This window comes from Bactrocera latifrons, unplaced genomic scaffold (assembly GCF_001853355.1).
Source record: "Bactrocera latifrons isolate USDA-ARS-PBARC rearing strain unplaced genomic scaffold, ASM185335v1 scaffold_56, whole genome shotgun sequence".
Taxonomy (NCBI): domain Eukaryota; kingdom Metazoa; phylum Arthropoda; class Insecta; order Diptera; family Tephritidae; genus Bactrocera; species Bactrocera latifrons.
In genome coordinates this window covers 271,073-298,125 of record NW_017537223.1, presented here as the reverse complement: position 1 = coordinate 298,125, position 27,053 = coordinate 271,073, and the positions used below count along the sequence as shown (strand labels likewise).

At 37.5% G+C, this 27,053-nt stretch overlaps 3 protein-coding genes across 3 annotated transcripts in view; 1 reads left to right on the top strand and 2 right to left on the bottom strand.

The window, feature by feature from the left end:
* LOC108974473 overlaps window positions 1-27,053 on the bottom strand; it is a 49,514-nt gene that overhangs the window by 21,946 nt on the left and 515 nt on the right. The window lies entirely within an intron of this gene.
* On the bottom strand, window positions 21,505-23,150 carry LOC108974520 (adenylyltransferase and sulfurtransferase MOCS3-2). Its single transcript, XM_018942414.1, has one exon. The coding sequence runs from the start codon at window positions 22,995-22,997 to the stop codon at window positions 21,633-21,635; it is 1,365 nt and encodes a 454-aa protein (XP_018797959.1). The 5' UTR covers window positions 22,998-23,150; the 3' UTR covers window positions 21,505-21,632.
* On the top strand, window positions 23,723-26,820 carry LOC108974518 (mitotic spindle assembly checkpoint protein MAD1). Its single transcript, XM_018942411.1, has 9 exons — window positions 23,723-23,846; window positions 23,906-24,036; window positions 24,103-24,450; window positions 24,512-24,706; window positions 24,768-25,157; window positions 25,228-25,384; window positions 25,441-25,838; window positions 25,902-26,155; window positions 26,254-26,820. The coding sequence occupies exons 1-9, from the start codon at window positions 23,723-23,725 to the stop codon at window positions 26,462-26,464; spliced, it is 2,208 nt and encodes a 735-aa protein (XP_018797956.1). The 3' UTR covers window positions 26,465-26,820.

Sequence of the window (27,053 nt, the reverse complement as noted above, 5' to 3'; positions counted from 1 at the left end):
AAGAAGAAGCAGCAACGTAAAATTCCAAGATATCGCACGTAGCAGCAGAATCATAAACAGCTGGCACGCTTGACGGCATGTTGAAGGATAATTCAAATAGTCTGAGTTGTCGAGCAGTTCAGGAATGCTTGAGCCTTAAGGTATGGCCGGCCATTGTTGCTATTGATTTTTAACTTCATTATGACAATAGAACATTTTGTCGTTTTACGGCACGGACACTCGTTTAGGCAAATATGCTATTATAAAATCTCCGTGGAGGTATGCACACGATACCCACTTACTTACGGTGCGGGCAAATGTTTATGTAACTTCGGAAAAATATGTCTGCAAGAGAGTGTTGTGTTGCTTTAATTTGCATGGATACGAATCGCAAGTGCAGACACACACAAACATATACATATTTCTGGTGGGCATTGCTGAATATGTAACAATGCGAGTACATTGTTAGGAATGTTACACAATGTGAAAATATTTGAAATCGGAATACAATTACTGGTGATTTTGTGTAGACTCGTAAGTATATTATTGAGTAAGTGATTGGCCATTCAACTCAGCTTATGTAAGTCACAAATAACATTTCATATAGCTGATAATGTAATAAAACCGATGTGAAAATTTGTTGTCCTAACGATGCTTGTAACCCACTCTAAATTCACAATGCTCTAGCTATTTCATGTACTGATTGTTAGTCTCTATTACTTTGTCATTGAATTTCCGCAATTCTGCTCAGATTTATCTTTCTGCTCTGCAAAGCGTTATAAGCAGAGACTGCCCGCCCACTCTCGAGAACCAGATGTACTTTTAAATTACTTAGTCTGCATGTATCTTCTGTCTTTTAATTAGGTAAGCGCATATGAGTACATCCATACACATTTTCCCGCATGCATATTCAAGGCAATTGCTCGCGCTTTAACATTCCGACGAGCGTGTGCACATACATACATACAATACATAATTCGCTCTCTTGTCTGCTAATGTGAATAGGCTGCTTTGAGGCATTCATTCTCCCAGTTGATAGGATTGCATCTCATTACAGTGGTAACTAAGGTGTAAAGGTAATGACTGGAAAATTAGAAAAAGTATGTAATCATTGTACACTTATAAGTAGTTAAGGACTTATACGCACACACATACACAATGGCAATTGCCGTTTTCATAAAGGCAATGTGTTGTTATGAAAGAAGTAGACAATAGTCACAGATGCACAAACAAACACATGCATGTTGCATATTCAGGCGTTTCAGCTGTTAAAGCACTATGAATCACTGGTGTGAAATGGTGAATTCTAAGGGGATACTTTGTATTGCGATGAAGCGGGTTGAATAAGTGCTTTATGTCGCAGTCGCATTAGACGCGTGGCAAATGAAATGATGCGATAAGTAAACAATGGAGATATGAAAAAACGAAAGTGTGCAATTTGTAGAAAGAGTACGACAATGAAGGAAATGAAGGCGAAAGGAATAATGAGGTGGAAAGTGCAACATGTTGTTTTAATTGATTATGCACACCAGATCCGTTTTTATGCTGTCAGTTGACAGCAGGTATTTGTTCTCTGCCTGGAAAATACAGCAATAAAAGTATATTGATATATTTAAGTATTGACATATCGATATATTCCGATATTGATAACAGATGTATTATACAAAATAAGTATATAAGCGATACATTCGAGTGTAGTATACATTAACCATTAGACATCCTTACAGGTTACCGGAAGGTTATCTGATCAAATTTGACACGGACTTTATTTTCTTCTTCTTTACTGGCGTAGAAACCGCTTGCGCGATTATAGCCAAGTTAACAACAGCGTGCCAGTCGTTTCTTATTTTCGCTACCTGGCGCCAATTAGAAATTCCAAGCGAAGCCAGGTCCTTCTCCACCTGGTTCCTACAAGAGAGTGGAGGGGTTCCTCCTCTTTTACTTCCCCCAGCGGTACTGCGTCGAATACTTTCAGAGCTGGAGTGTTTTCATCCATTCGGACGGCATGACCTACCAAGCGTAGCTGCTGTCTTTTAATTCGCTGAACTATGTCAATGTTGTCTTATATTACAGCTCATCGTTCCATCGAATGCGATATTCGCCGTGGCCAACGCGCAAAGGACCATACATCTTTCACAGAACTTTTCTCTCGAAAACTCGTAACGTTAACTCATCAAGTGTTGTCATGCCACTGCACCATATAGCAGGACGGGAATAATGAGTGACTTATAGAGTTTAGGTTTTGATTTTATACGTCGAGAGAGGACTTTACTTTCCAATTGCCTACTCATCCAAAGTAACACCTGTCGGTAAGAGTTATTCAGCGTTGGATTTCGAGGCACACTTAAATTCCAATCGTTGGGCATGCTTCTTATCAATTCTTCGTCGCCATGTTTTGCTATTCGAACTTCTTCATTATCGGGCTGTGGAACGTCTGCTCCATCGTCATCGATTGAGGAATCGGGTTCGCCTTCTCCTGGCGTCATGTTTTCACTGCCATTTAGCAAGTTGGACCTGTGTTGCCTCCTTTATTTTAGTATGCTCTGAGCAACGGTTACTAAATCACCTCTGGGGATTCTACAATATGACTCGGACTTTCCCATTTAAACTGCGCGCGAACCGAACCACTCAGTTCAATCAGCTCATTTAGTTTATCTTCAAACCCTTTTTCTCGGAGCAGAATTTTTCGAATTTTCTACAGTGATAACTCGAAAACAAATGATTTTCATGAGTTTTTTTTTTCGTATAATTAAAAAAAAAGTTGCAACATGTATAAGTATACCCTAAAATTTTCGAAACATAAAAATGGTTTTTATTTGTCAGTCCGGGTCAAAATTTTGTAATTCGGGTTTAGAAAAATGTATCCCTTCCTTCTACGCTATGTGTGTATGCGTGAGTGCGTTTCTTAATTAACTCAGATCTGTTTGTTGTAGCAACAAACATATTGTACACATTCAAAATTGTCTCATTGCCACTTTTTCGAAACGGAAATGCCTTGGCAACACACTTTCATAAACGAAGGGAATCACTCACGCACACCCGCACACATACGCACCACCATACATGGAGAGAATGTGTGAAGAATGCGATTCAGATTGCTGAAGTGCACTGAGAATGAAAAGGATGCCAAACATATCAAACCGGAAACGAGATAGTCGTACAGAACTGATGGGCGGAAAATTTCAAAGAATTCAAAGAAGCGAGCACTGAAATTGAAGTGGAAATGAAAATCATCTCTGCCCTGCTGAAGCAACTAAATTTGGGTCTCATATATTGAAAGGCAATATGTAGTCATGCAGATGATTGTGCTATCAATAACTTTAATATTTCTATATATATACTAATATATGTGCGTTTATATGTGCGAATTCCGGATGCGCTTCATTAACTAAAGCAACAAATACTTATATGTTTCTTGAGAATGGAGTTTTAGACCTTTAAAATTTATTGGGTAACTTATACCTCGCGTAAGAGAAGACTGAGCGGAGCGAAACGTCTTCAAAATCCCTGATGTTCCCTAATGGAAGTGTTAGCTTCCTTTTTTTTTTTTTTTTGATTTTATAGTAGGCGGAAAAGGTGAGGAAAATGTAGATAATGATATTTTTATACCCCGAACAGGGTAGTGTTTTCGTCCATTCGGACGGCATGACCTACCTAGCGTAGCCGCTGCCGTATATCTCATAATGCTCATCGTTTCATCGATTGCGATATTCACTGTGGCCAACGCGCAAGGAATAATACATCTTTCGCAGAACCTCTCTCTCGAAAACTCGTAACGTCAACTCATCAGATGATGTCATCGCCCATGCCTCTGCACCATATAGCAGAATGGGAATAATGAGTAACTTATAGACTTAGTTTTTTGTTCATCGAGAGAGGACTTTACTTCTCAATTGCCTACTAGGTCCGAAGTAGAGCCTATTAGCCGTTTTTTACGTGGCGGATCCTAAATCCAGCTCATAACCCTGAGTAGGGATGGTTCGCCTTCTCACTTTGGAAAATAAACGTTTCCGGCCATTAATAAGTGAACGAAGATCAGAGTACTTTCTTCACTTCCCTGAACTTCTACACATGACTCCATCTCCCATGATCAACTTGATGGAATGAGTCGATTTAGACATGCCCCTCAGTTTTTGGAATATCAATCTGAAATTTTGCACATGTTCTCTTCTCTCAAATAAGCTGATCATTTCGTCATTCATATCGATTCATATCGGAATCACCGATATTAGCTGTTATAAAAACTGATCCAAATCAAATTCTGGCAAACTTTTTTACAACCTCCAAATAACTTGTTCATCACCAATAACTATTCAGACCACTATAACATACTATAGAACTGCAATACAAACTGACTGTCTAACTGTATTAATGCAAGAGGAAACTTATCATTAAAGCTAAAATTGAAATAAACGAATCGAACAACGAACTTCATACAGTTTATACCAACAAATGGATGACAATTGAAGGGAAGCTGGGCTTAATTGGAAAATCCTAAGCTCCTCGCAGTCGTGAGGCGCGCGGCGCTCTGCTGCAACAATGCAAATTTCCGACAAGAAGCGAACAAACGAGTATAAATCCGAATCTGTTTATGTTTGCATTGTTACGTTTGTAACTGGGAATTGCAGAGTCTTCAGTATCCATGAATGCAGCGCAAGTAAGTAAGCGCTTATACCAAAGTACTCATATTTAGTTATATGGGAGTGGCTAAAGGACAAGAGCAGTAAACAGATACAACATAAAATGGCTGTGGGGCTTAAGTGACTATAATGACTTAGCGTCCTAAGATAGCACTCAGAACTTCAGCGGTTGAAATAATCTCGACGAGCAAGTAAGGCCAGTGCATTGAAATGAATTTCCTAAGTTTGCTTATCTATTCCATGATATGTAAATCATGACATGTTGCATGACAAGTGGGCGCAGATATTCACCACATTTGGCGGTGCCTGGAGATGGCGGAACGCTAGGTATGCTAAGGCAGAGTGCATAGGCACAGAACTCTGTACAACAATGCAAATGGCGCTGACGATGCATTACTTGCTGTCTGTAGGCTCCTGCCTACGTTCATCCATTTACTCGCTAATGCACCCAAATATTTATATGTATGTGTATGCACTACACTTTCGCAGTTATGAATCAATGCTGCACATCAACGCTTGGATGGCAAAATACGTGAATGCAAAGCATTTTCTATTACCGCTGAAGAATTTTGCTGATTGTTGGCATTTGGATTTTCAGCCCATTCCATAAAATCAATATCACAAGTCCATGTTACATGTACAGCTGATGTGCGAAAAGAATGCATCAAATTTTTGTGGAAAATGAAACTTTAGTGGAATGCACACATTGCAATAATGTCGGATTTGCTGGTTACACACATCGCATACGATGCGATTTCTGTGTGCAAAGGAAAATGAAGACAAAAACAAAATACATTCATAAATGCAAGTATGTATGTATGTACCGTAAGTAGCTGCTAATGAAAGTTCGCGCATTGCGTTGGATTAAAAAGATTACCCCTGCCTGGACACAAGTCCATGCCTTTTTACTTGGGTTTCTATTTATTTTTCTGGTTCATTTGAATTTTGTCAAAGAATAGATTTAGATATAATAATTGGAATATTTGGCGGACTTAAATTCAGTTTTCGAAAATAAATCCGGTGTACATTGATATTGCGATAATTAAGGAGAAGAACAAGCCTTTCACTGAAACCATACAAGAATGCTCGAAGACCCCGAAGAAACCTAAATTAATAGTCGCAAATATTTACCCTAAAATAGGCTCTGGTGCATGCTTGCAGAAGTCCAGGCGTTGAACCCAATTTTCGACAATTTTCAAGCATAAATCGGCCAATACTATTGCAATTTCAGGTACGATATTATTGTTGGGATAGACCATAGCTCCACAGGAAATAGTCTAACGGCGTCAAATCGCTCAATCCAGGCGGTCAATTGACCGAGCCATTTCGTGAGATAACACGTTCACCAAACTTGGTTTTCAATAAATCGATTGTGACATTCGCTGTGTGGCTTGTGGCTTCGTTCTGATGGGACTACTTATTGTCCAAATCCATATCATCCCATTTGGGTCAAAAATATTTGGTTATCATTGAGCGGTATCGATTCCCACTCACAGTAACCGTAATTTTTTCGGGATGAAATGTTGACATATGGAGTACGTGTGGATTGCTGCCTGACCAGTAACGCATATTTTGCTAATTGACGGAAATTCGAAAAATTATCCATTATACAGTGGAATATTGAACTTGTCTGGATTAGAAACTTCATATATGACTATACGTTTGAGAGAGGTCGACGGTGCTTGTCTGATTCTGAATTTGTATACGTGTATATGTATATTATACTCAATTATTGGTTTTTCTAACTTATATGCTAATCCTTAGCCATTTTAGAGACGTAAACCTTTTTTATCAAGAAGGGTCGAAGAACATATAAAGTATATATGTATATAAATGATCAGTATGTCGAGCTGTATCGTTTTGAAATTTTGCAAACGTCATTTGCCCTTAAAGAAGCTGCTCATTTGTCGGAACTGCCGATATCGGACCACTATAACATATAGCTGCCATACCAACTGAACGATCGGAATCAAGTTCTTGTATGGAAAACTTTCACATTTGACAAGATATATTCACGAAATTTGGTATAGATTATTTTCTAAGACAACAATGTAATCTCCGAAAAATTTGTTCAGATCGGCTTACTAGAGTATATAGCTGCCATACAAACCCAATGATCGGTATCGAGGTCTTGTAAGGAAAACTTGGCATGGATTACTGCTTAAGGCATAGCATATAGCTTCCATACAATCTGAACACATAGTTACTAACTGAAATGCACGTATGAAGTGTATTTAGTTCGCGTAGCTTCCTTTTGGTAGAGCATAGAAAACTTTCGGTAACGTTGAGTTTGGTAAAAACTAAAAAGTCAACTCAGAAACTCTTTTGTTTTCTTACCATCTTTGGTCTTGATTAAGTGTCTGAGGATCAATAAATGTATGTCAAGATACTAGATGTTAATTTCCGATGGAGTTTGGATTTCATTCTTAATACCAACAGTTGCTTTGACAGGCGAAGAGCTATCGCCGGTTGCACTGCTGTGCTGGTTGGTGTGATGCTGCATTAATTAAAACGTCGCCGCATAGAAATCGATAAATATTTATTCAACGTTGCACACTATGCTATGCCATACGACACGCTTACCTGCCTGTATGTATGCGTTTAAAACTACATATTTGTGTGAAAGATGTGTTAGCCACTCGTTTGAGGCATTCGATGCACATGGCACGTGCTGCATGAGTATTTTGCAAGCGCGCGTTTAACGGTTTTTATTTATTTACCGGGATTTGACGCTCGTTTACTTCTGGTCGCTTTTTACCAACTACCGCACCCCCCATTTCTACCTAAGCCTTGGCATTCGTTGGCCCGGGTGCCAAAAGCCAAACAGGAGTGACCTACTTTTGCAGCAACTATTGCAATCTGCAGTTGTGGGACAGACACATGCAACAATCATGTACATAAGCACAACTGTACTCAGTGAGGGGGAAGGCATGAAGATAGAAAATAGACATTTTATTGGTAACAACGAAACAGCGTAAATAACTGGTGTTGATGGCTCCGCAATGCGTGGTAATTGCTTTGAGAAAAAATAATGAAAATATTGCTTTTTTGTAGTCGCACCTGAATTTCCTCTGATATTTCCTCGTCGCATTGCATTCAAAAACTTACACACACCCTTATATGTATGGAGATATTGCTATATACAGAGCCACACGCGTATATAACTTTTTATCACTTGGCCGAGTGTGGTGAATTGAAAATTCCACGGAAATTTTGATGATATCGCTTAGAGCACTGAAAGTTTCCAATTGCACCACTCATTGTCAGTAAAAGTGTCACATTATGCAGAGAACTCTTGTAAATGTAATAGAAAATGTAATGATTTGTCGGTCTGCCTTCGATGTAATGCAAAATCTGTTAGGTTCCATGCCAACGCTCCTCACCGTTTAGTAGAAATATTTACGGATTGTGAAGACATGTGACGTTTGAATTGTAACATCTTCCAGTCAATCATTCAAACTATTACAAAAGCATATAACCCCTCACTAAGTTATGAATTCCTCCAATTAGTGAGGATGTTAGACCCGAATCGTATGATTTTTGTGAACATTTTTATTATTCAGCTTAAGTTTAAATTCCATTTTTGTAAAACCTTACACGGTTGTATGCAATTTTGCATAACTTTCCATTTATGCATAGGAATTTCCTTTGACGTGTTAAACAGTGTACCGTTATGAGTATATACCAGCCCGCAGAGAAACAGAAAACTGGCAGAAAATGCAGGGTGAAACTAAAGTGAATAAGGTCTCTAGCGGAAAAATGGCAAAAGTGGTTGACGAAAATGGGACATATTTTTTTTATTTATTATTATAAATATATAAAAAATAAGTTGAAGTTTGATTAGAAATACGAAAAGACTTTTGCGACTACCCAAACTTTCATTTGGCTTTTTCTTTCGCGGTTACATATGAACGAGTTTCTTGCCGGGTATTTGAATATGGGCATTTGTATTCTTGTATATACAATTTTATGCTTTTTGTTTGTTGTGCAAATATGAAAAATATGTTCATTCATCAATTCTAGTTTATTGACCACAAAATATTTGTTTAATTGTATTACTCGTAATTAAATTGTTTACATACATAAATATAAATTTGTAATATTTAGGAAATGCATCGAAGTATTAATTGATAAATACTGAACACGACGGAAATAATAAAATGTCAAATTTACCAAGTTGAGTAATTTTAAGCAGATTTTACTTTAGATCAGGGTCGATAAGAATGCAAGTTTACACCGAATTTCGTGAGAGACAAAATTTTTCACACACATTTTGAGGTTATGTGAGAAAGGTGTTAATGTAGGACTTGCAGTTTTGTTGGAAATCGAGATAAACCGTTTTAACACTTAAAAATTCAACCGCGCTCCTCCCCTTCTTCTTTCCGAGCTCAGATCGGCCATATGTATATTATTTTTCCTACTATCCACTTCTTTAATTTTTTTTTACCATTTTGAAAGGCTTCTGAACTAGTCTACTCCACCAGTTGAACGAGTAGAAATATAAAAAAAATACTAATTAATTTTCATCGATAAATAGAGTAATCGAAATATTTCTAACCAAATTTCGTGTGCGGAATCGTTGCGAATGTTGGAAAGGGCTTATGGTGATTCAGTTTTATCAAAAACACAAGTCTACGAGTGATAGAAACCCTTCAAAGACGATCGAGAGATAATGAAAGACATGCCTCGTTCCGGACGACTTTATATCTCTTCAGCAGATAAAATTTTTTTAAAAAATGAAGAATACGGTGCTTGAAAATCGTCAGGCAAGTGCTAGAGAGATGGCATGACAGCTCCACATCTCGCGAGTCCGTTCAAATGATGTTGGTGAAATTTTGGGTATGAAACTCGTTCTTGCTACACTCGTCACGATAAAGCTGAATTTTTTCAACAATACGGGGTACGTTCCAAAGTAAACAGGACTTTAAAAAAACAGAACAAATGGTTTTTTGGATAAATTTATTTTATTGAAAACTGTCAATATAGCTTTAGCATGGTCCAAAAGCATGTCGAACGAGTGTTTTATCTGGCTAATGGTTCAAGTGTGATTTTTGGTCAAATAATCGTTCTTCGAATGTTCGATTCTGAGCAATTTTTCGTCGTCAGTCAATTTGTGCGGAACAAACCGTGCACACACCTTTCGTAAGCTCAAATGTTCCGTCAAAATGCGATAAATCGATGTTTTGGAGATTCCATTTCCATGAATTTCAATGATGATCTCGGCTGATGATGAATTCATGCACAGTTTCGATGTAATTTCCGGTGATCTCGGATTTTGATTGGCCCACATGTTAAACCTCATTTATGGCCTCACGATTACTTTGAAAACGTTGAAACCACTCGTGCACTCTGCCCATTGCCATAAACTTGTTTCATCAATTCAAACGTTTCGGAAAAAGTTTTACTAATTTTAAAACAAGATTTAATTTTGCTCTTTCTTCGAAGCTCATTTTCGCACCGATAATACAAACATACTGACGCTTAAAACGTAACTTCTTCACTTCCAATCAATGAAATGTCATGATTCTCCTGGGCAATTGATAAAGATAGCAGAATCTAACACACTAGTCGACATATAGATGGCGTCACCAGGGGGCGCTAGATTGAAAAAGTTCCTGTTTATTTTGGGAAGCACCTTGTAGTATCGTAAGTCTCTTTGCCGATGAGACATATGTAGATTTATGAGTTCGACAAGTCAACAATCATCGGAATGGAGAGGAGAAAAAGAGCTGAAAGCAAAAAAAAACAATGCCAAAGCAGCTCAAAAATTAAGGTTCAATATTCATGGTCTGGTGCATTATGAATTTGTTCCGGAGGGTCAATATAGAGTTATATAATATATGGTCGAATTGAGGCCTTTGCCAAAGAACGCCCAGAATTGTGGAAGGACAATTCATGGATCCACTATTGTTCTTTTAAAAGTGTCACGCAGTTAAAGTTATGCTCCAAATATACTGTATTCAACACAAATTTTATAAATCACTTGTATGAATGTGCAGATCATTTGATATACGATGATTCGGGCAAATAACTTTTAAAGATATGGAATATCATATAATAGAGTATCATATTATCAAAGTTGTAGATTTACTTGCTTAACGCAGGATAACGAAAAATCAATGTTATATACATGGGAAAGAAATATGATTTAGTCGCGCTTTAACTTCGAATTAAAGGCTTGTTTTGATTGTACACCTTTTTAGAAGGAACTTCAGGTGGCGTTTGTCATAAAAAATTAACTTGGGGGGTAATGAATGCCCCCCAAAATTTATAATGACGTTTCACAAGCAACAACCGAATACTTGGTAAGCAATGCAGGTGGCGTAAGTGCACGATTCTTGGGCAGTAATTAAGCTTTGATTCAATACCTTTAGAGCTTCGTACGTTGCATATTAATTACAACTCACGAGTATAGAGTCATATAGTCAAGTTAAAAAATGAATCCCCGTGTGTGTTGCTACAAAAATATGTGAGCAAATGTGGTCCTTATAATACCGCCTAATTATAAATAGTGATTGCCGATGCTACTTTTTAGAAGCATTTTTGTATGTAATGTACACTAATAGAACTAGTCTAAATAATATAAAGCGAGACATATAAGATGAAATTTAATATCTCAGGAACTATTAAAACAATATCAACCATTTATTGAAGCTTAGCGACAGCCTTCTCCCGATACTAATGTTTCCTTGTGTGGAAATTTATAAAAACGAGCCAAAAGTTCATCTAGGCCCGATACTGAATATAGGAATTTCTACCATCAGGTTGAGTTAGTATTAATATATCGATCAATGCCAATTTGATCAATTTTATGCCGAATATGTTAATATGTCGGTTAGAGTGTGAGTTAATTTCATAAAATTGTTTGGAAGGATATTCCCCTGTTCACAATATTCGCGATTTAGTGGTTTCCATCTTATTTTAAACCGTCTCGATTGGTCAAAACTTCTGAAAATTTAATAAATATCCTCGAATTCTTAATCCAATGACCAAAGTTATGTATGACTTCCGATTATTTAATTGTTTTCTTCTATACCCAATATATATCCAATATATGTTTTAGAATTAACTGAAAACGTAGTTTTTCCAAAACCTGAAAATATGCTTCCGGCTTGGATATAAAATGTTAAGCTTAGCTCTTCTTTACTTATTAATTATAAAGTAAGTTTCCATCGTATTTAAGTTTGAATTCTATCAGTCTTAATAATGTAAAAGAACTGCTCAAAATTTCGGGAAATTCTGCGTCTTCTCTTTATACACTCAAGCAAGTGTCGCCGTAGACGGATCTCTGGTTTCTTTCGTTTACTAATTACAAGAAGTCGGCAAATCGCTTTACATCAAACGTAACGCCTACCAATATGCTTATGTATGATTTACGCTTTTACATAAGCACCACCACACAGTCAAACCACCATGTATAGACAGACACGCTGCGAACGGTATGCAAATATTTTGTTAACCGTAAAACCAATAAAAAAAAAAATGAAATGCCAAAGCGTAAATGTAAGCCGACAAAACAAGAGAGAGAGGCAAACGGTTTCTAACGCTCTTAAAAGAGACATCGATTCCGAGAAATTTTACTTTTACATTTTTGGTGTTTTTGTGGTGTTTCTACCGTTGATTTGATTTTCTACATTTTCTCAAGCTGTTTAACTAATAACTGTATCCTCTCGATGGCAGCATCTACCGCTTCATCACTCGATAACACCAACCCCCCGCCCACCCTCTGTGTAGGTGTGTGTGTGTGTAAGTGTGTCCTCTCCGCGCATTCAAATGCTTGCCACCATTTTTGAGGTTGTTGATATTTCCTCGCCATCATTTTTCCTGTTGTCATTGCTACTTTACTTGCGTATGCGTATATTGTTCTTATTGTTGGCCAAAATATAGGTGCTTGTATGTATGTATGTATGTGTGTATGTCTGTAGACAGGCACAAAAACAACGGAAAGACGCAGCGAAACGAAAGAAAAATGCGTAAAAGTAGCAAATCTACGCTGCTTCAACAAAAGGAGGCGCGCGAATAACGGTCTCACAAAACCCAACTTGCCGAGTGCATGTGCGTACGTACTGCTCGTCCGGTGCTGAAGCAGATTTTCGTACAAATGGGATTGTGCCAGCAGTTAGGCCTCCAGCCCACTCTCAAGGTGAGACACCTCCATGCACACACACACATACTCACCCCAACTTGTATATGTATGAGCAGTTAGAAAGTTTTGAACAGTAAAAGCATCTATTTGACAGACACACATCTAGGCATACACGCATACATGTATATGTACATACATACATACGTACATGTGTTCGTGTTTTATATCGGCACCGTCAGTGTGACTCCTGCTGCTGCTGCTGCCCCTCTGCGCCCGCTGCTACGGTATTGCGCGGCTGTGCAGTGGCCGTCGTTTGCCTTTTCTTCGTTCTTATCTTCGGCTTCTAATGCTATTAGCGGCGCTGGAGCTGCTGCTACTGCTGCTGCGGCTGTTCTGTCGTTTGCTGCAGCTACTTTGCTGAGGGTCGTTGTTGGCGGTTGTCGATTGTCTGTTGTCAGTTGCTGTTAGTCTTAACGGTGTGTGCCTGTGCGTCGCGACTGTGTGTGAGTGTGGCTGAGTGCGCACACTATCGCAAAGCGCGACAGGTTCACACTGTGAAGGTATTCGTTTTGCACAATTTTAACGCTGATGCTGCCACACAATGTCGCTGCGTGTGCGTGTCGGTGAGGCTTTAAGTATTTATGCCGGCACAGCGCGTGCACTGGGTATTAAGGCCCGTGCTGGGATACTTCAGTTGGTTGTTGTCAGTTTGGCTGTGTGTCACGCTGGCGCTGATTGCTGGCATGGAATTTCAGCAGGCTATCTGGACTTCTATTTGCATGGGCTTTTGTTGTTTGTGTGACTGTGTGTGGGCGTCGGTGCGTGTTATCCTGCCAGGCGTTTTCATTTGAGGGAGTATACCAATTTTTAATACTTAAACACATAAATATGAAGACAAATACTAGCACTCCTGTAAATGCTGCCAAAGTTTACTTCGGTTCAAAGTTATTTCTTTATCAATATCAATTTTTTTTCAAAAGTCTTCGGAACACAAAATACTTATACACCTGTGGGAGCCGTGCTAAAGCACAGAACCAACATTATTTATACTTGAAAATCGTTAATTACTTTTACATTTATTTGATCGTTCCCTTTTTTTATGATTTATGCTTCACTGTGTGTTTTCGTTTTTATATTTCTTTTTGCAAGTTCGGTTGATTGTGGCTGCTTGTTTGCTTTCCCATACACAAAGTGGTATTTTTAGCTCGAAAGGTTTTGCTTACTTTTCGTAGATGCATGGAAATATACTTTTAATTGAGGCGCAGCGTTTGTTTAATATGCGGTCCAAATTTCTTGGAATTTCTTTGAATTAATACGTACTGATATCTCAAAATTAATTTCTCAATTGTATGCAAACATATATGTGTATATATGTTGTTATAATTATAAATAGCTTATATATATTTTAATTATTATCATAAATTATTGTCATCGTTACAACTCATCTACTTTTTACTTATTTATATTTAGCTTCTTTTATTTCAAATATAAATTGACTTTTTTTAATTTTATATGTTCCAAACAGCTTGTCGAAATTTACATAAAATTCATTTCACTTGCACTATTCAATACTCAGTCTCGCACATTAATTGGTTTCCAGTGCGTGTTAGTTCCGAACGGAAACTAATATCAAAAAGTTTTGAAATTTACGTTTAGAAGTTAATTATTTTAAAACGGTTCCTTTTTATTTCGTTCCACTTGACATTCCACACACATTGCCGCCAATTCCGTGAGTCCTGGCACTAGTTCAAAACTTTCCAAATCTGCTGCCATGATTCAACACACCTACGCACGCACGAACACTCACAGCAGTGTGTGTTTCACACACCCTTCGCAAAGCCCTCATATAATAGAGAAATTCTGAAGTTATTATATTAACTTCAATTAGAATTAGCGTAGCTCATCAGCGACTCGTCACTAACTCGCAGTTGTATTTCCATTTCGTTTTTGCTTCACGTTAATTACAACTGTTATTTTTACGTTCTAATAGTAACGGTAGTATTTATAGTATTCGTAGTAACACTACCACAGGAAAAAGATTTTTGAGCAAAAGCAAAAAGCTACAGCTATAGATGCTGCTTTAAGACGCGAATGAGCCGTGCACGTGTTTGGATACGACGTCTACGACAACCGCCTACGCACTGCAACTGATTTTACGTTGTCGTTGTAGTTTTTACCATTTACAGTTGCCTGGATAGAACAATCGTTGCTCATTTGTCCAGCAAGCTGCTGCTATCAGTTACTTTCATCGCCCGCCGTTAACATTGCTGTGGTGAATTTCTACACAGTTGATGGCTCTTAGTTATTTCCTTTCTCTCCATGTGCTCTCTTAAATGACAAGCGTGTGCTTGTATGTGTGTATGCACAGGAAAGATGAGTTGGCAGGAAAACTTTCTGGATTAGAACTAATGTGACTTCATGAACTTTCGGAACATATTAAAATCGAATTTATTATTTCGAAATTCTACTTTCGACATGGCATAATTCTATTAATATTGGGTAGTCGAAAAAGTCTTTTCGTATTTGTCAATAGATGTCGTTGCAGGCGTATATCTCATGTGTACCAATCACACTGTGTCATATACTATAGTGTTTAAAAGGTGAGATTTTAAGCTTCTTTTAACTAAAAAATTTTATTCGGAGAAGTTAAAAAAAAATTACAGCTGTTCAAAAATGAATGAAAATAATGAAGAAATACGCTATATAATATTTTGAAAGGGAAGGGAAATATTAAAAAAGGGAAGAATGCCAGCAAGACACCAATGAAATTTGGGAAGACGATACTGTATCAATTCGTGGAGCATAACAATGGTTCGCTTACTTCCGTTCTGGAAATTCGATGTGAAAGATGCATCTCGCTCTGATCGACCTATCGTTGAAAAAGTCTATGGAATTATGGAAAAGATTGACCAGGATCGTCACATGAGCAGCCATGACATCGCTAAGGAACTTAACATTCATCATCAAACGGGTTTGAACCATTTAAAAAGGGCTGGCTACAAAAAACGCTCGATGCTTGGGTGCCACATGAATTACTTGTGAAAAATTTAATGGACCCAATTAACATTTCCGATTCTTTGCTCAAACGAAATGAAATCAAACCATTTCTGAAGCGAATGGTAACAAGAAGCGAAAAGTGGATGAAATACGACAATAATGTGTGAAAAAGATCATGGTCCAAATGTGGTGAAGCTCAAAAAATGGTCGCAAAGCCATTAAAGCCTAGTCTCGAAAGTTTATACTGAGTGTTTGGTGGGATTGGAAAGCAATCATCCACTATGAGCTGCTTCAGCCTGTGCCATTTTAGTGTCAACAACTGATGATTTTGAAGCAAGCAATCGTAAAAAACGGCCATGAACTGACCAACAGAAAGGGCTTCGTTAAACCACACACATATTTGATGACTCGGCAAAAACTGGGGGAACTTTGGCTGGGAAGTTTTGACGCATCCACCATATAGCCTTGGCCTTGCACCATCGGACTACCATTTGTTTCGGTCAATGCAGAACTCCCTTAACGGATTACCATTTGTTTCGGTCAATGCAGAACTCCCTTAATGGAGTAAAGTTAGCTTCAGGAAAAAGTAGAAGTTTGATTAGAAATACGAAAAGACTTTTTCGACCATCCAATATTACAATGCATTACACGAACTAGTTCTTTTCGGCTATAACCGCGTAAGCGGTGCCATATTCTGCCCAAAAAAACTGCTCATTTGTCAGGCTTTATGTGGAAACTTTACTTCTTCATCTTTATTAGCCCATTAAATGCCGTCCTTGATTTGAATATTCCCGTACTTCTACGTTCCTTGAGAGGAAATATTTCATCTGAGCCAACTTACTGGTCTCAGTCTTAATTGTGTAAGAAAGAAAAACTAGAAAGACAAGAGGATATGATGATAAGACATAAATTAGCTGAACCAAAACCTTGTTATTATTTTATAAGTATCGGGTGATTTTTTAAGAGCTTGATAACTTTTTTAAAAAAAAAAACGCATAAAATTTGCAAAATCTCATCGGTTCTTTATTTGAAACGTTAGATTGGTTCATGACATTTACTTTTTGAAGATAATTTCATTTAAATGTTGACCGCGGCTGCGTCTTAGGTGGTCCATTCGGAAAGTCCAATTTTGGGCAACTTTTTCGAGCATTTCGGCCGGAATAGCCCGAATTTCTTCGGAAATGTTGTCTTCCAAAGCTGGAATAGTTGCTGGCTTATTTCTGTAGACTTTAGACTTGACGTAGCCCCACAAAAAATAGTCTAAAGGCGTTAAATCGCATGATCTTGGTGGCCAACTTACGGGTCCATTTCTTGAGATGAATTGTTCTCCGAAGTTTTCCCTCAAAATGGCCATAGAATCGCGAGCTGTGTGGCATGTAGCGCCATCTTGTTGAAACCACATGTCAACCAAGTTCCTGTCTCTTATACACATCTAGATGTGTATAAGAGACAGGATTCCACCAGCGTATAAACCACACCAAACAGTGCATTTTTCGGGATGCATGGGCAGTTCTTGAACGGCTTCTGGTTGCTCTTCACCCCAAATGCGGCAATTTTGCTTATTTACGTAGCCATTCAACCAGAAATGAGCCTCATCGCTGAACAAAATTTGTCGATAAAACACATTTCGAACCGAACACTGATTTTGGTAATAAAATTCAATGATTTGCAAGCGTTGCTCGTTAGTAAGTCTATTCATGATGAAATGTCAAAGCATACTGAGCATCTTTCTCTTTGACACCATGTCTGATATCCCACGTGATCTGTCAAATACTAATGCATGAAAATCCTAACCTCAAAAAAATCACCCGATAATAACTTAGTTGAGCCTCAACGTGATTTTGTTGGGTTAATTTACATTTACATGCGTGTACATAAGTCTGTTCGTAAATAAAAAATCAATTATATTGAACCCGCGGGCAAACCTGGGAGACCAAAAGAATAAGAGAGCACAATGCGAGTAAAGAAGTTAACTCCGCTGTAAACTTTGTATTCACCTCGCGCTCTTGAAATGAAAGCGAAAGGTTCGGCGGTTCGATTATTGTTGTGTACGCGTGTAATGTTTGTTTTGACTATTTCGTATGCCAGCCCGAGCATATACAAAGGTCTATACATATTTGTGTTAGTTGGTGTACGCCAGACAGGTGACAGTAAATGCCGTTACAGCTGCTCAGGCTATGCCAATGATCTATTACAGACGCTACTTAAGTGCGGAGGCCGATGCTGGTAACGCACGGCAACCGAGCCGAATCGCAGCGAAAATGTCCGAAATGTGTCGTTACCAAATCGCAGGCGGTGAATATGCTGAGGTTCGGCAGCAAGCCAGATTCATGCCACGCACCGCTGTGGGCCCGATTAGCAATGCGATGGCCAGAGGCAGCTACAAGTTGCAAGTTTATTGCCAACCACTGACAATAAGTATTTAGTATATATTTGCAACTGTATATACACGGATAAGTGTCGATATGTTTGAGTGCGCCGACAGTGTTGGCGGCGAACAACAACACTTGCAACACTTTCAACACATTGCTGTATGTGCGAGTTTGCGAGTGTGTGAGTGTGCTTGTGGGTGTTTTTGTATGGCGATAGCAGCAGCAACAGCAGACACTGTCACAACAGTGACAATAACAATAACCTCGTCTTCAGTCAGCAGCTGGTCATAGTGTACACTTGCCACACATGCACGTACATGCTAGGCTCCAGGCGCTTGGTGCCATTGTTGCTACTTTTTCTGGGCTATGAGCAAACACATCCGCTTTTACGTTTGCTCTGCTTGCCTATTTTTATTGCTTGAAACTCTTTTATGCATTTTGCATAGTTTGGCAAATGGAAGTGTGCTGGTATGAGCTGCTCAGACATATCCCTCGCAAATATATTTCGCTATATTAAATGAGAAAATCCAAGGTAAACACGCATTTAGATGCTGATTTTTGCCCGCTATGCTCATGGTCCTCATGCAATCCGTGAAAGACGTGTAATTTGTGGCTTGAGGTTTCTTCTATCGTGATCATCGTATCGTTGCTAAAGACACCATTTATGGCTGGCACAGTTATGTAACGGATAGCAATTAAATTTGGCATATATTTCATTACATTTAGCTCTCTTTATTAAAAACAAGGAAAGAACCGAAGCTATAGTACCTTTCTTATATGCAAAAGATTACGTAAAAGAACTTGTTGTTGTTATTTTAGCGGCAGAAGTCTACCGAGTTGACAGTCCTTGGCCAGAAATCCGGATCCGCTTCGGTTAGAATAGAATAGAATGTTATTTGAGGTAATGCACCGCGACGTAAGGTCTATTGTGCCCTCTCCTACATCACATGACCTCCCAGAGCCCCAGCAGCCTGAATAGTTCTAGGAGTTTGCCGGGCGCTAGTAAGGTGATGTGATCCCTGCTGATGTAAGCAGAATCCAGGGCCTTAAGCCTTTTTCCGCAGATTGCTGAGCAAGCCAGGATTAGGTGTGCTGGTGTTTCCTGTTCCAGGTCGCAGAATCGGCAGTTTGCACAGGAGACCATGCCCATGTTGGACAGGTGCTTCCTGAGCTTACAGTGCCCTGTGTAGATTGCGACGAGGAGGCGGAATTTTTTACGGAGTTCGGTTACGCAGCCCCGACTGTTGTGGGAAGAACTTCATATCAATTGGTTAGTTTGTACGCCACAATGTTTCGATCTGAAAAATATCTGCCCAGCCTTAAACAATAAGGGCTTGATTTCGATCGTTTAGTTTTTATTGCAGCTACGACACAGACGCTACGTTGATTATAGAGTATATATATTTTTTCTACGTTTTTAAACGTTTTTTTCTGGATATTACAAACATTATGGCAAACTTAATATACTCTGTTCAATGGTCCAACCAGGCGTATGAGTAACGAGTAGAACGGCTCAGGTGACTCATACGTTATGACAACCTTAACACCAAATGAAGATGTTTCTTTCGATATATAGTATTTATATACTTATATTCAAAACTGTTTGTCTCTGAAGATAATGAAGAATAATGAAGAATGCAAATGAAAGTTGGGTGGTGGGAAAGCGATCACACAAGAAATACTTTCCTATAATTTTACGATTTACTTAGGTTCAAATTGGAACCTACTAATTAGTCGTACTCGAATACGGCGCCTGGGGCAACATACCATATAGTAAGCTCTTTTTAATGCTTCTATATAATTTATAAAATTTACCTTATTTTCGAAAAAATAAGATATTTTCAACACGTAAAAATAGATTAAAAAACAAATAAAGGGCGTGTGTGTAGAAATTAAGCTAACTTTCATTAAGATATCCCGTTTTATATCCCCAAGTCACAGAAATAAAATGACTGGGTGAAAATTTAATTTTGGTTTCGTATCACGTTATTATAAGCGAAATACTCTCACATAAATTTAAAGAAGTACATATATCCAGCACTAACTGGCATCTTCGGTATAAAGTCAACGAGCGAGACGGAATTAATTATAATTTAGATAAGAGACTAGCGGGAAGCCTAAATTAATTTAATAAAAATTTCACTATGTATATTACAAGTTGGCGGTATACAATTATAATTCCTTTAAAATTTTCAAAACAGCAAAATAAGAGTTGTAATTATTAGTATTATTTATTTTTTTAAAATAAACTTTTCTTAGAAATAAATTGACTTACAATTTTAAACCCGAAATATACGATAAATATGCTCAATTTAAAATCTGTAATATTGTTGTTGTATTATAGCCACTCATCAGCACAGTGCGAACGAATTTCATTTGAAGTATTAAATCTCTGCACTGAAGTCCTAGGAACTTGTCACTGAAACTGTTAAGTACTTAAATGAAACTTCCACTAGTTGACTGCAATAGAGAATAATTCACTTGTTCTGCTAAAAACATAATGAAAGTTGAGACATGGTTGATTGAACGGCAATAGTCCCGGCAAGTACGTTCACTATTATTTACAAATAAATTAATTACATATATGTACATCTATGTATGCATGTGCTTTTGAATACATTCATATACATATAGATGAGTAATTCAAATGAAGGAACGTACAAAAATGTATAAACAACAAACGCGAACTCTCCACATTTTTTAGTATAGTTTTGACTTTTCGCCAAACGGTGATCCAACGCGATTCATTTCATTCCAAAAAAATTTGAGTATTTTGCTTAAGTGAGCTACTATTCAGAAGAAAAAGTAAGTTTAACAATAAAAATGACTTTAGAATGGTTGATGGGAAATTACGATAGGTTTCTGCAAGTCAACAAAATTCACAATCGCCACCACACACACTCGCATGCGCTTACAAAAGCAACCTAAATCACTCAACTTAAGCGTATTCCCACTCATAATTGCGACCTTTCGAACTTCACTGTGTTTGTTAGTTGATAATTTGCTGCCCCAAAAGCGTTTGTTTATGTTCAGGAGTTATTAGCACGCAATTGTTTTTGTAACTTCAACTAACAACTACTCATAGTTTATGGAATTTTTAAACAAGCAGCAATGAGAACAGCAAACTAATGGTAATAAGCTAACACTGCAGAATGACTTAATGGGGATTTCCTAAAATTGATATTATGCAACTATGTAGCGACTTTTCTACACTTTCGCTGCGGAGGCATACGCTTACATCCACAAGTGACCTATAAGTGTGTATATATACATACATATTATATAAATTTATATATTATCATAGAGGGCATTTGCTATGGTAATTCGACTCACAACATTGATACCAAAGCCGAAAGAGGTATATAGGGGGGTAAAAACTAAGTACACTTTTATTATTGGCCTTCTGTGGAAAATAATATACATATTCATATATGTTTTTATTTTTTCACAATAACAAATATTTATTATAATATATTATCTCAAACATTCGCGCCACCATTTTACGTTTAATAACGTACAAATAATAAGAGTAGTATACAAATATGCTTAATAATAGTATTAATATATTGGAAAATCTTTATCAATTTTGTAATGCCAAGCGTAAAGGCCACCAATAATATCACGTATCGCATGAGATGGAAACTTTTTGCACATGTGTTGAACGGCTATTTGGGAGTCGTTTCCTCTTCGGCAAAGAACAATTATAGGCAATTTGTCGTCAACTAATTCACTAGCAAATCGTTCAATAAATTTATTGTCTAAAATTTCCTTTAGAGGCACATTAACTGACGACGGCAGACGACAGATCTCAAACTCATTTTGTGGTCTTACATCCATTAGAAGATGAGGTTGTGATCGCATATGGATATACTGAAACACATCTATACGTTCTTCTGATGGAATCAGTTGAAGCGGTTGATTATCGTCAGAAGCGTGCATGCTGCAGAACTGTTCATAGTCGATTAGTTGAGTAATCATTGGATTCTCTGAGCATACTTTGCAATCTCTATTTTTACCACGTAACTTTATATTTCTAAACATACTATTCATACCATCGAATATTAGTAGTTTTCCGGCAAATGTTTCACCCACACCAGTGGCAACTTTAATTGCTTCCAACGCCTGCATAGAACCAATTACTCCAGTGATAGCACCCATCACACCACCGTCTCCGCAGTTTGTTACGGCATGTGGAGGAGGTGGCACTGGAAACAGACATCTGTAGCAGGGACATGTATCCCCATAATGGTAAACCGTTAACTGGCCATCGAATTGCAAGGCACTGCCCGACACAAGAGGCTTATTTAAAAGTACGCATGCATCATTTAGCAAGTAGCGCGTTACAACATTATCTGTACAATCCAAAATCACATCATACCGCTTAATAATATCAAGCGCGACTCTGCTGTCCAACATAAGTTTGTGCAGATCTATTTGGCAATTGGGATTAACTTGTTCCAAAGCACGTTTAGCTGATTCTACTTTCGGTAAACCAATTGTACCCTCAGTGTGTAATGTTTGTCTATGTAAATTGGTCCGATCAACTGTATCGTAGTCAACTAAGCCCAAGCGACCACTTCCGGCGGCAATGAGGTACTGCGCAGCTGGACAACCTAGTCCGCCCATTCCTACAATAAGAAATGACGAGTTTATCAGCTTTGATTGTGCAGTAACGCCAAAACCAGGGAGTATCAGTTGGCGGCTGTAACGCTCTATTTCATCATTTGTTAAATCATTAATTCTAGGTGTGAAAATACGATCAGCCGATCCTTCGCTGGCCAAATTATCTGCCGGATTTGCACGTTGGATTACCTGCAAATTTTCAAGTTGGCGTGTTTTATCTGCCAATTTTAGACGGAGACTCCGAATTTCCTCACTTAAGTCTGCCAATTCCTTTGCAACATTCTTGGAATTAGTTGCCATTTTATAATATCAACACTATTTAAAAATTTTCACAAGCACATAACCAAAGTTTTATTATTTATGAGGCAAACCACAGGCAAACCGAGCAAAATCATTTGTTAACTCAGAAAACATAAATGTAATAAACATCCTCTGCCGTGGTAATAAATGTTATCAGAGAACGTAAATTATGATATACGTTCTGCGGTTAACTAGAGCATTAATGTTGCCATATTTTGATTTTCTTGAAACTACAGTTATTTTTTAACTATGATGTTAAAGAAATAAATTCAAAATTGTTTTAAATTAGCCTTAATCGTTCAAGCTACATAAAATGTGTACGAAGAAAATATCAAATTACTTCTCCGTATATTTCTAACAGAGAATGTATCAAAATAGCACAACGAACAGAGAACGTTTATTATATATTATACGTTCTCTGGGGCGGACGTGTATGAACGGCATAAGCACGAATGTCAACATAAAAGAAATGTCAGATTTTACTACACAAGCGAATAGACATTTAACAGAAGCAAGAACGTAAAGCGGCTTGTCTAAAATTTGTGAATAGTTTTGGTGTTTTGTTCAATTTATTGCGATTGTTTCCAAAAAAAAAAAAAAATACTAAAATACGCTCATATACTTTTTCAATTTATACAAAACATAAATACAACTGATCGTAAAAGTGAACCATATATAAAGAAAAAACTTCTGTGGATAGCGTAAATTAAACCGCAGTTGCCAAAATGGAGAACATTAAGTCAAATTTTGATAAAATAATGGAAAAATTCAATGATAGTATGACCCATTCAGCGCCAAAAAAGCTTAGTTTCGAATATCTAACCGATTCCTTTAATGATTCTGGTACTTGTGAGTGAAACTATATTACTTTATATTTTGGGATATATTTATAAAATAGTTCATTACAGTACCCAAGAAACGACGCCACGATACCTCCAATACCAGTTGTGACAATAGCAATTCCTCTGTAACCAGCATTCCACCGAGTCCTTGGGAAACACGTAGAATTAAAGCTGATTTAATTGAAGCCAAGTCGCGGGTAAGATTGCTTATCGCCTTTTATAAGTTTGTATAATTCTAATTATTTTATTTACATTTTCAATAGATTTCTAAGTTAAAGACAGAAATTGAGCGGCAACACAAACTGAGAGCCGAAGTAGAAACGCTTTATGAGAGTAAAGTAACGGAGTTGAAGAAACAGTGTGACTTCTCTGCTAATAAAGTTCAGGACGTCGAGAAACACTTACAAGTTGTGCGCAAACGTGAACATGGGGCCAAACAAGAGCTTTTGCGAACTCAGCGAGAACTGACACAACTAAAACATCGATATGAGGAGGAATTGCATAAACTTCAACGAGATAAATTAGAAATTGAAGATCACTCACGGCAAATGCAAAATAGCATGGAGAATGAATTAAGCGAATACCGCCGACATGTAGATAAACTAGAAATGGTAAATATTATACTTACCATATTCAACCAAAATAAAAATAAAATAAAAAAATAATTTTTAGGAGCTGCAATTATTAACCGATGAAATGACCAATTTAAAAAGCGTACTCAACGAGTACAAACAACATTCATCGTCTTACGAAACTCTCAAAATCGAACACGAAAAAGAACAGCAAGAACTGGAAGTGGCCAACTCACGCATTAAAGAACTGGAGTACCAAATAGCGTCTTATGAAGATTGGAAAGAAATAACAAAGGTAATAATAACAAAATGTTGATTTCAAATTATTATAACAGCTTTTTTTTTTTTTACGTTAGAAATCACAAACCCGTTTATTGAGCATACCAGACATGGACAAAGAACTCGAACGTTTACGCACAAATAACAAAAATCTACAGGAGTTGCTTGGTAACAAACTGTTATTAGAGGAGCAAGTGCATGATTTAAAGAATCGTTTAGCACGTGAGGAGGGTGGCCGCAATGAAGCCGTGGCTCTCCAAGTAAAACTCTCACATATGGAACAAGAACTCAAAGACTGGATCAAAGTTGCACAGGACCATTGTCTGCCTAACATGCTGGTCAGCCCGATGGCTCTGCGATCACGAATTGAGCAGTTACTACAAAATGACATAATAATGATAAGCGAAAAACGAAACACGCAATCTGAAACCAAGTCCATCAAATCGGATTTGTTGGATTATAAACAGGTACATAAGGCGTGATTTTATAACATCCCATTCTAAAGATTTACTAACTCAACGAATTTTATACTTCTAGAAATGTGAAATATATGTTAAGAACATAGAAGAACTCAACGTGGCGCTGAAAAGGCATAAAAATTTCAAGGAACGCATACAGCGCAAATTGTTTTTGGTATCTAAAGAACGTGACTGTTACAAACAACTGCTGGAAAATTTCGAAAAGGATCTCACATGTAAGAATAATATTCAATATACCAAATACAAAATTAAATATATTAAAATGTTTCAGTCTCCAACGCTAATCATGCTGCAGATAGTGGTAATGGCGATGTACAATTGCGTTCAAGATTAGATATGCTAGAAAAGACTTTGGTAGGCTACAAAGACATGTGCAACAATTTGGAAAAAGAGTTGACCAACGCAAAACAACTACCCGTTGCCGATCAGTCCATTGAAAATGTCATCAGCACTGAAACCTATGAACACATTAAGAAAGAATTGGATACGATGAGATTAGAAAATGAGCGTTTGCGACGTCGTAAAGAGGAATTGGAATTAGAACTGGAGCATCGTTGCTTGAAAGGAGACTTCAATGTGGGCAAATTCAAAGTGGTGCACTTGGCGCAAAACCCCGCGGCTGAGGCATACGAAAACTCCAATAATTTAATTGAAAAATTACAGGCAGAGGTAAATATAAATAGTATTTGATTATTTACTACTCTTAGTTTAATTCTTAAAAATGAAATTCAGATCGAACGCTTAAAGCGGCGTAATAAGAAATTAGAGGAAGACAATGAAGTCACACAGGCGCGTATGAATGACACAACAAACATGACCATTAATATCAAAGAAATGAATCAATTGCGCGCCGAACTTGAAGCTACCAATTCTAAAATGAAGAAGATGAAGGAGTGCTACAAGTCCGCAAGTATGGAATTTCGGGAAGTTTGTTATTTACTCTTTGGCTATCGAGTTGACAGATTGGGGCTGAACACAAACTACAAGTGAGTGACGAAAACTTTATGAATGATTCTGAACATAATTTATTTGATTCTAATGGTTTATTTTATGACTTACATTTGTTTTTTTTTTTTTAATTTAGGCTATCGAGTATGTATGCAGAAAGCCCTGATGATTATCTCAACTTCCGCTTGAATGAATCGAATAATGCTTTAGACATGCTCGAGACTCCCTATTCAATTACCCTGAAGCCATTTATAGAGAGCCAATTAGTGGGAAATAAATCCTTACCGGCATTTTTGAGTGCTTTAACGCTCGAACTATTCCAACGATCCACCATGACTATGTCGTAATGCGCTTGCCATTGAACTGCCATCAAAACGGAGGAGCCCAGGTTACAAGGTGTCAAACATCAATGATCCAATATAACTTACATACATACGTGCAGACATTAATATATATGTAATTATTTTTCGGCAATTTATTTGTTGCTATGTATTGGATCTTACGTGTATTTAATAATAATTTGTTTGGCTAAAGCTAAGCTAGATGCTCGTGTCCAAACGTGATATTTGGTTCTCAAAACGAATCATTAAGGTGGATTATCTTCGTAAGATAGTCTAACTTTATTTCTTTTGCTTCAACTATTAATGAACTCCAACACACAAACACAGCGCGAACTGGCTAGGGAGGTTTAAATAATTTCCTAGGCAAACACATAACATTCTGAATTTCACTTGGGGCGCCTATAAACAATCAAAAATCACACTTCCTCTTTTTATCGCGCAAAACAACATTTCAGTTAACATATAAAAAAAAAAACTGTTTAAAAATAGATATTAGCACGTCATCAGCAGTCAAAAATAAGAAGCTGTTTGTACATACTTTAAATATAAAGAATTCTTAAAAAAACATTGTTTGCTTAGACACTTCATGTTTTTT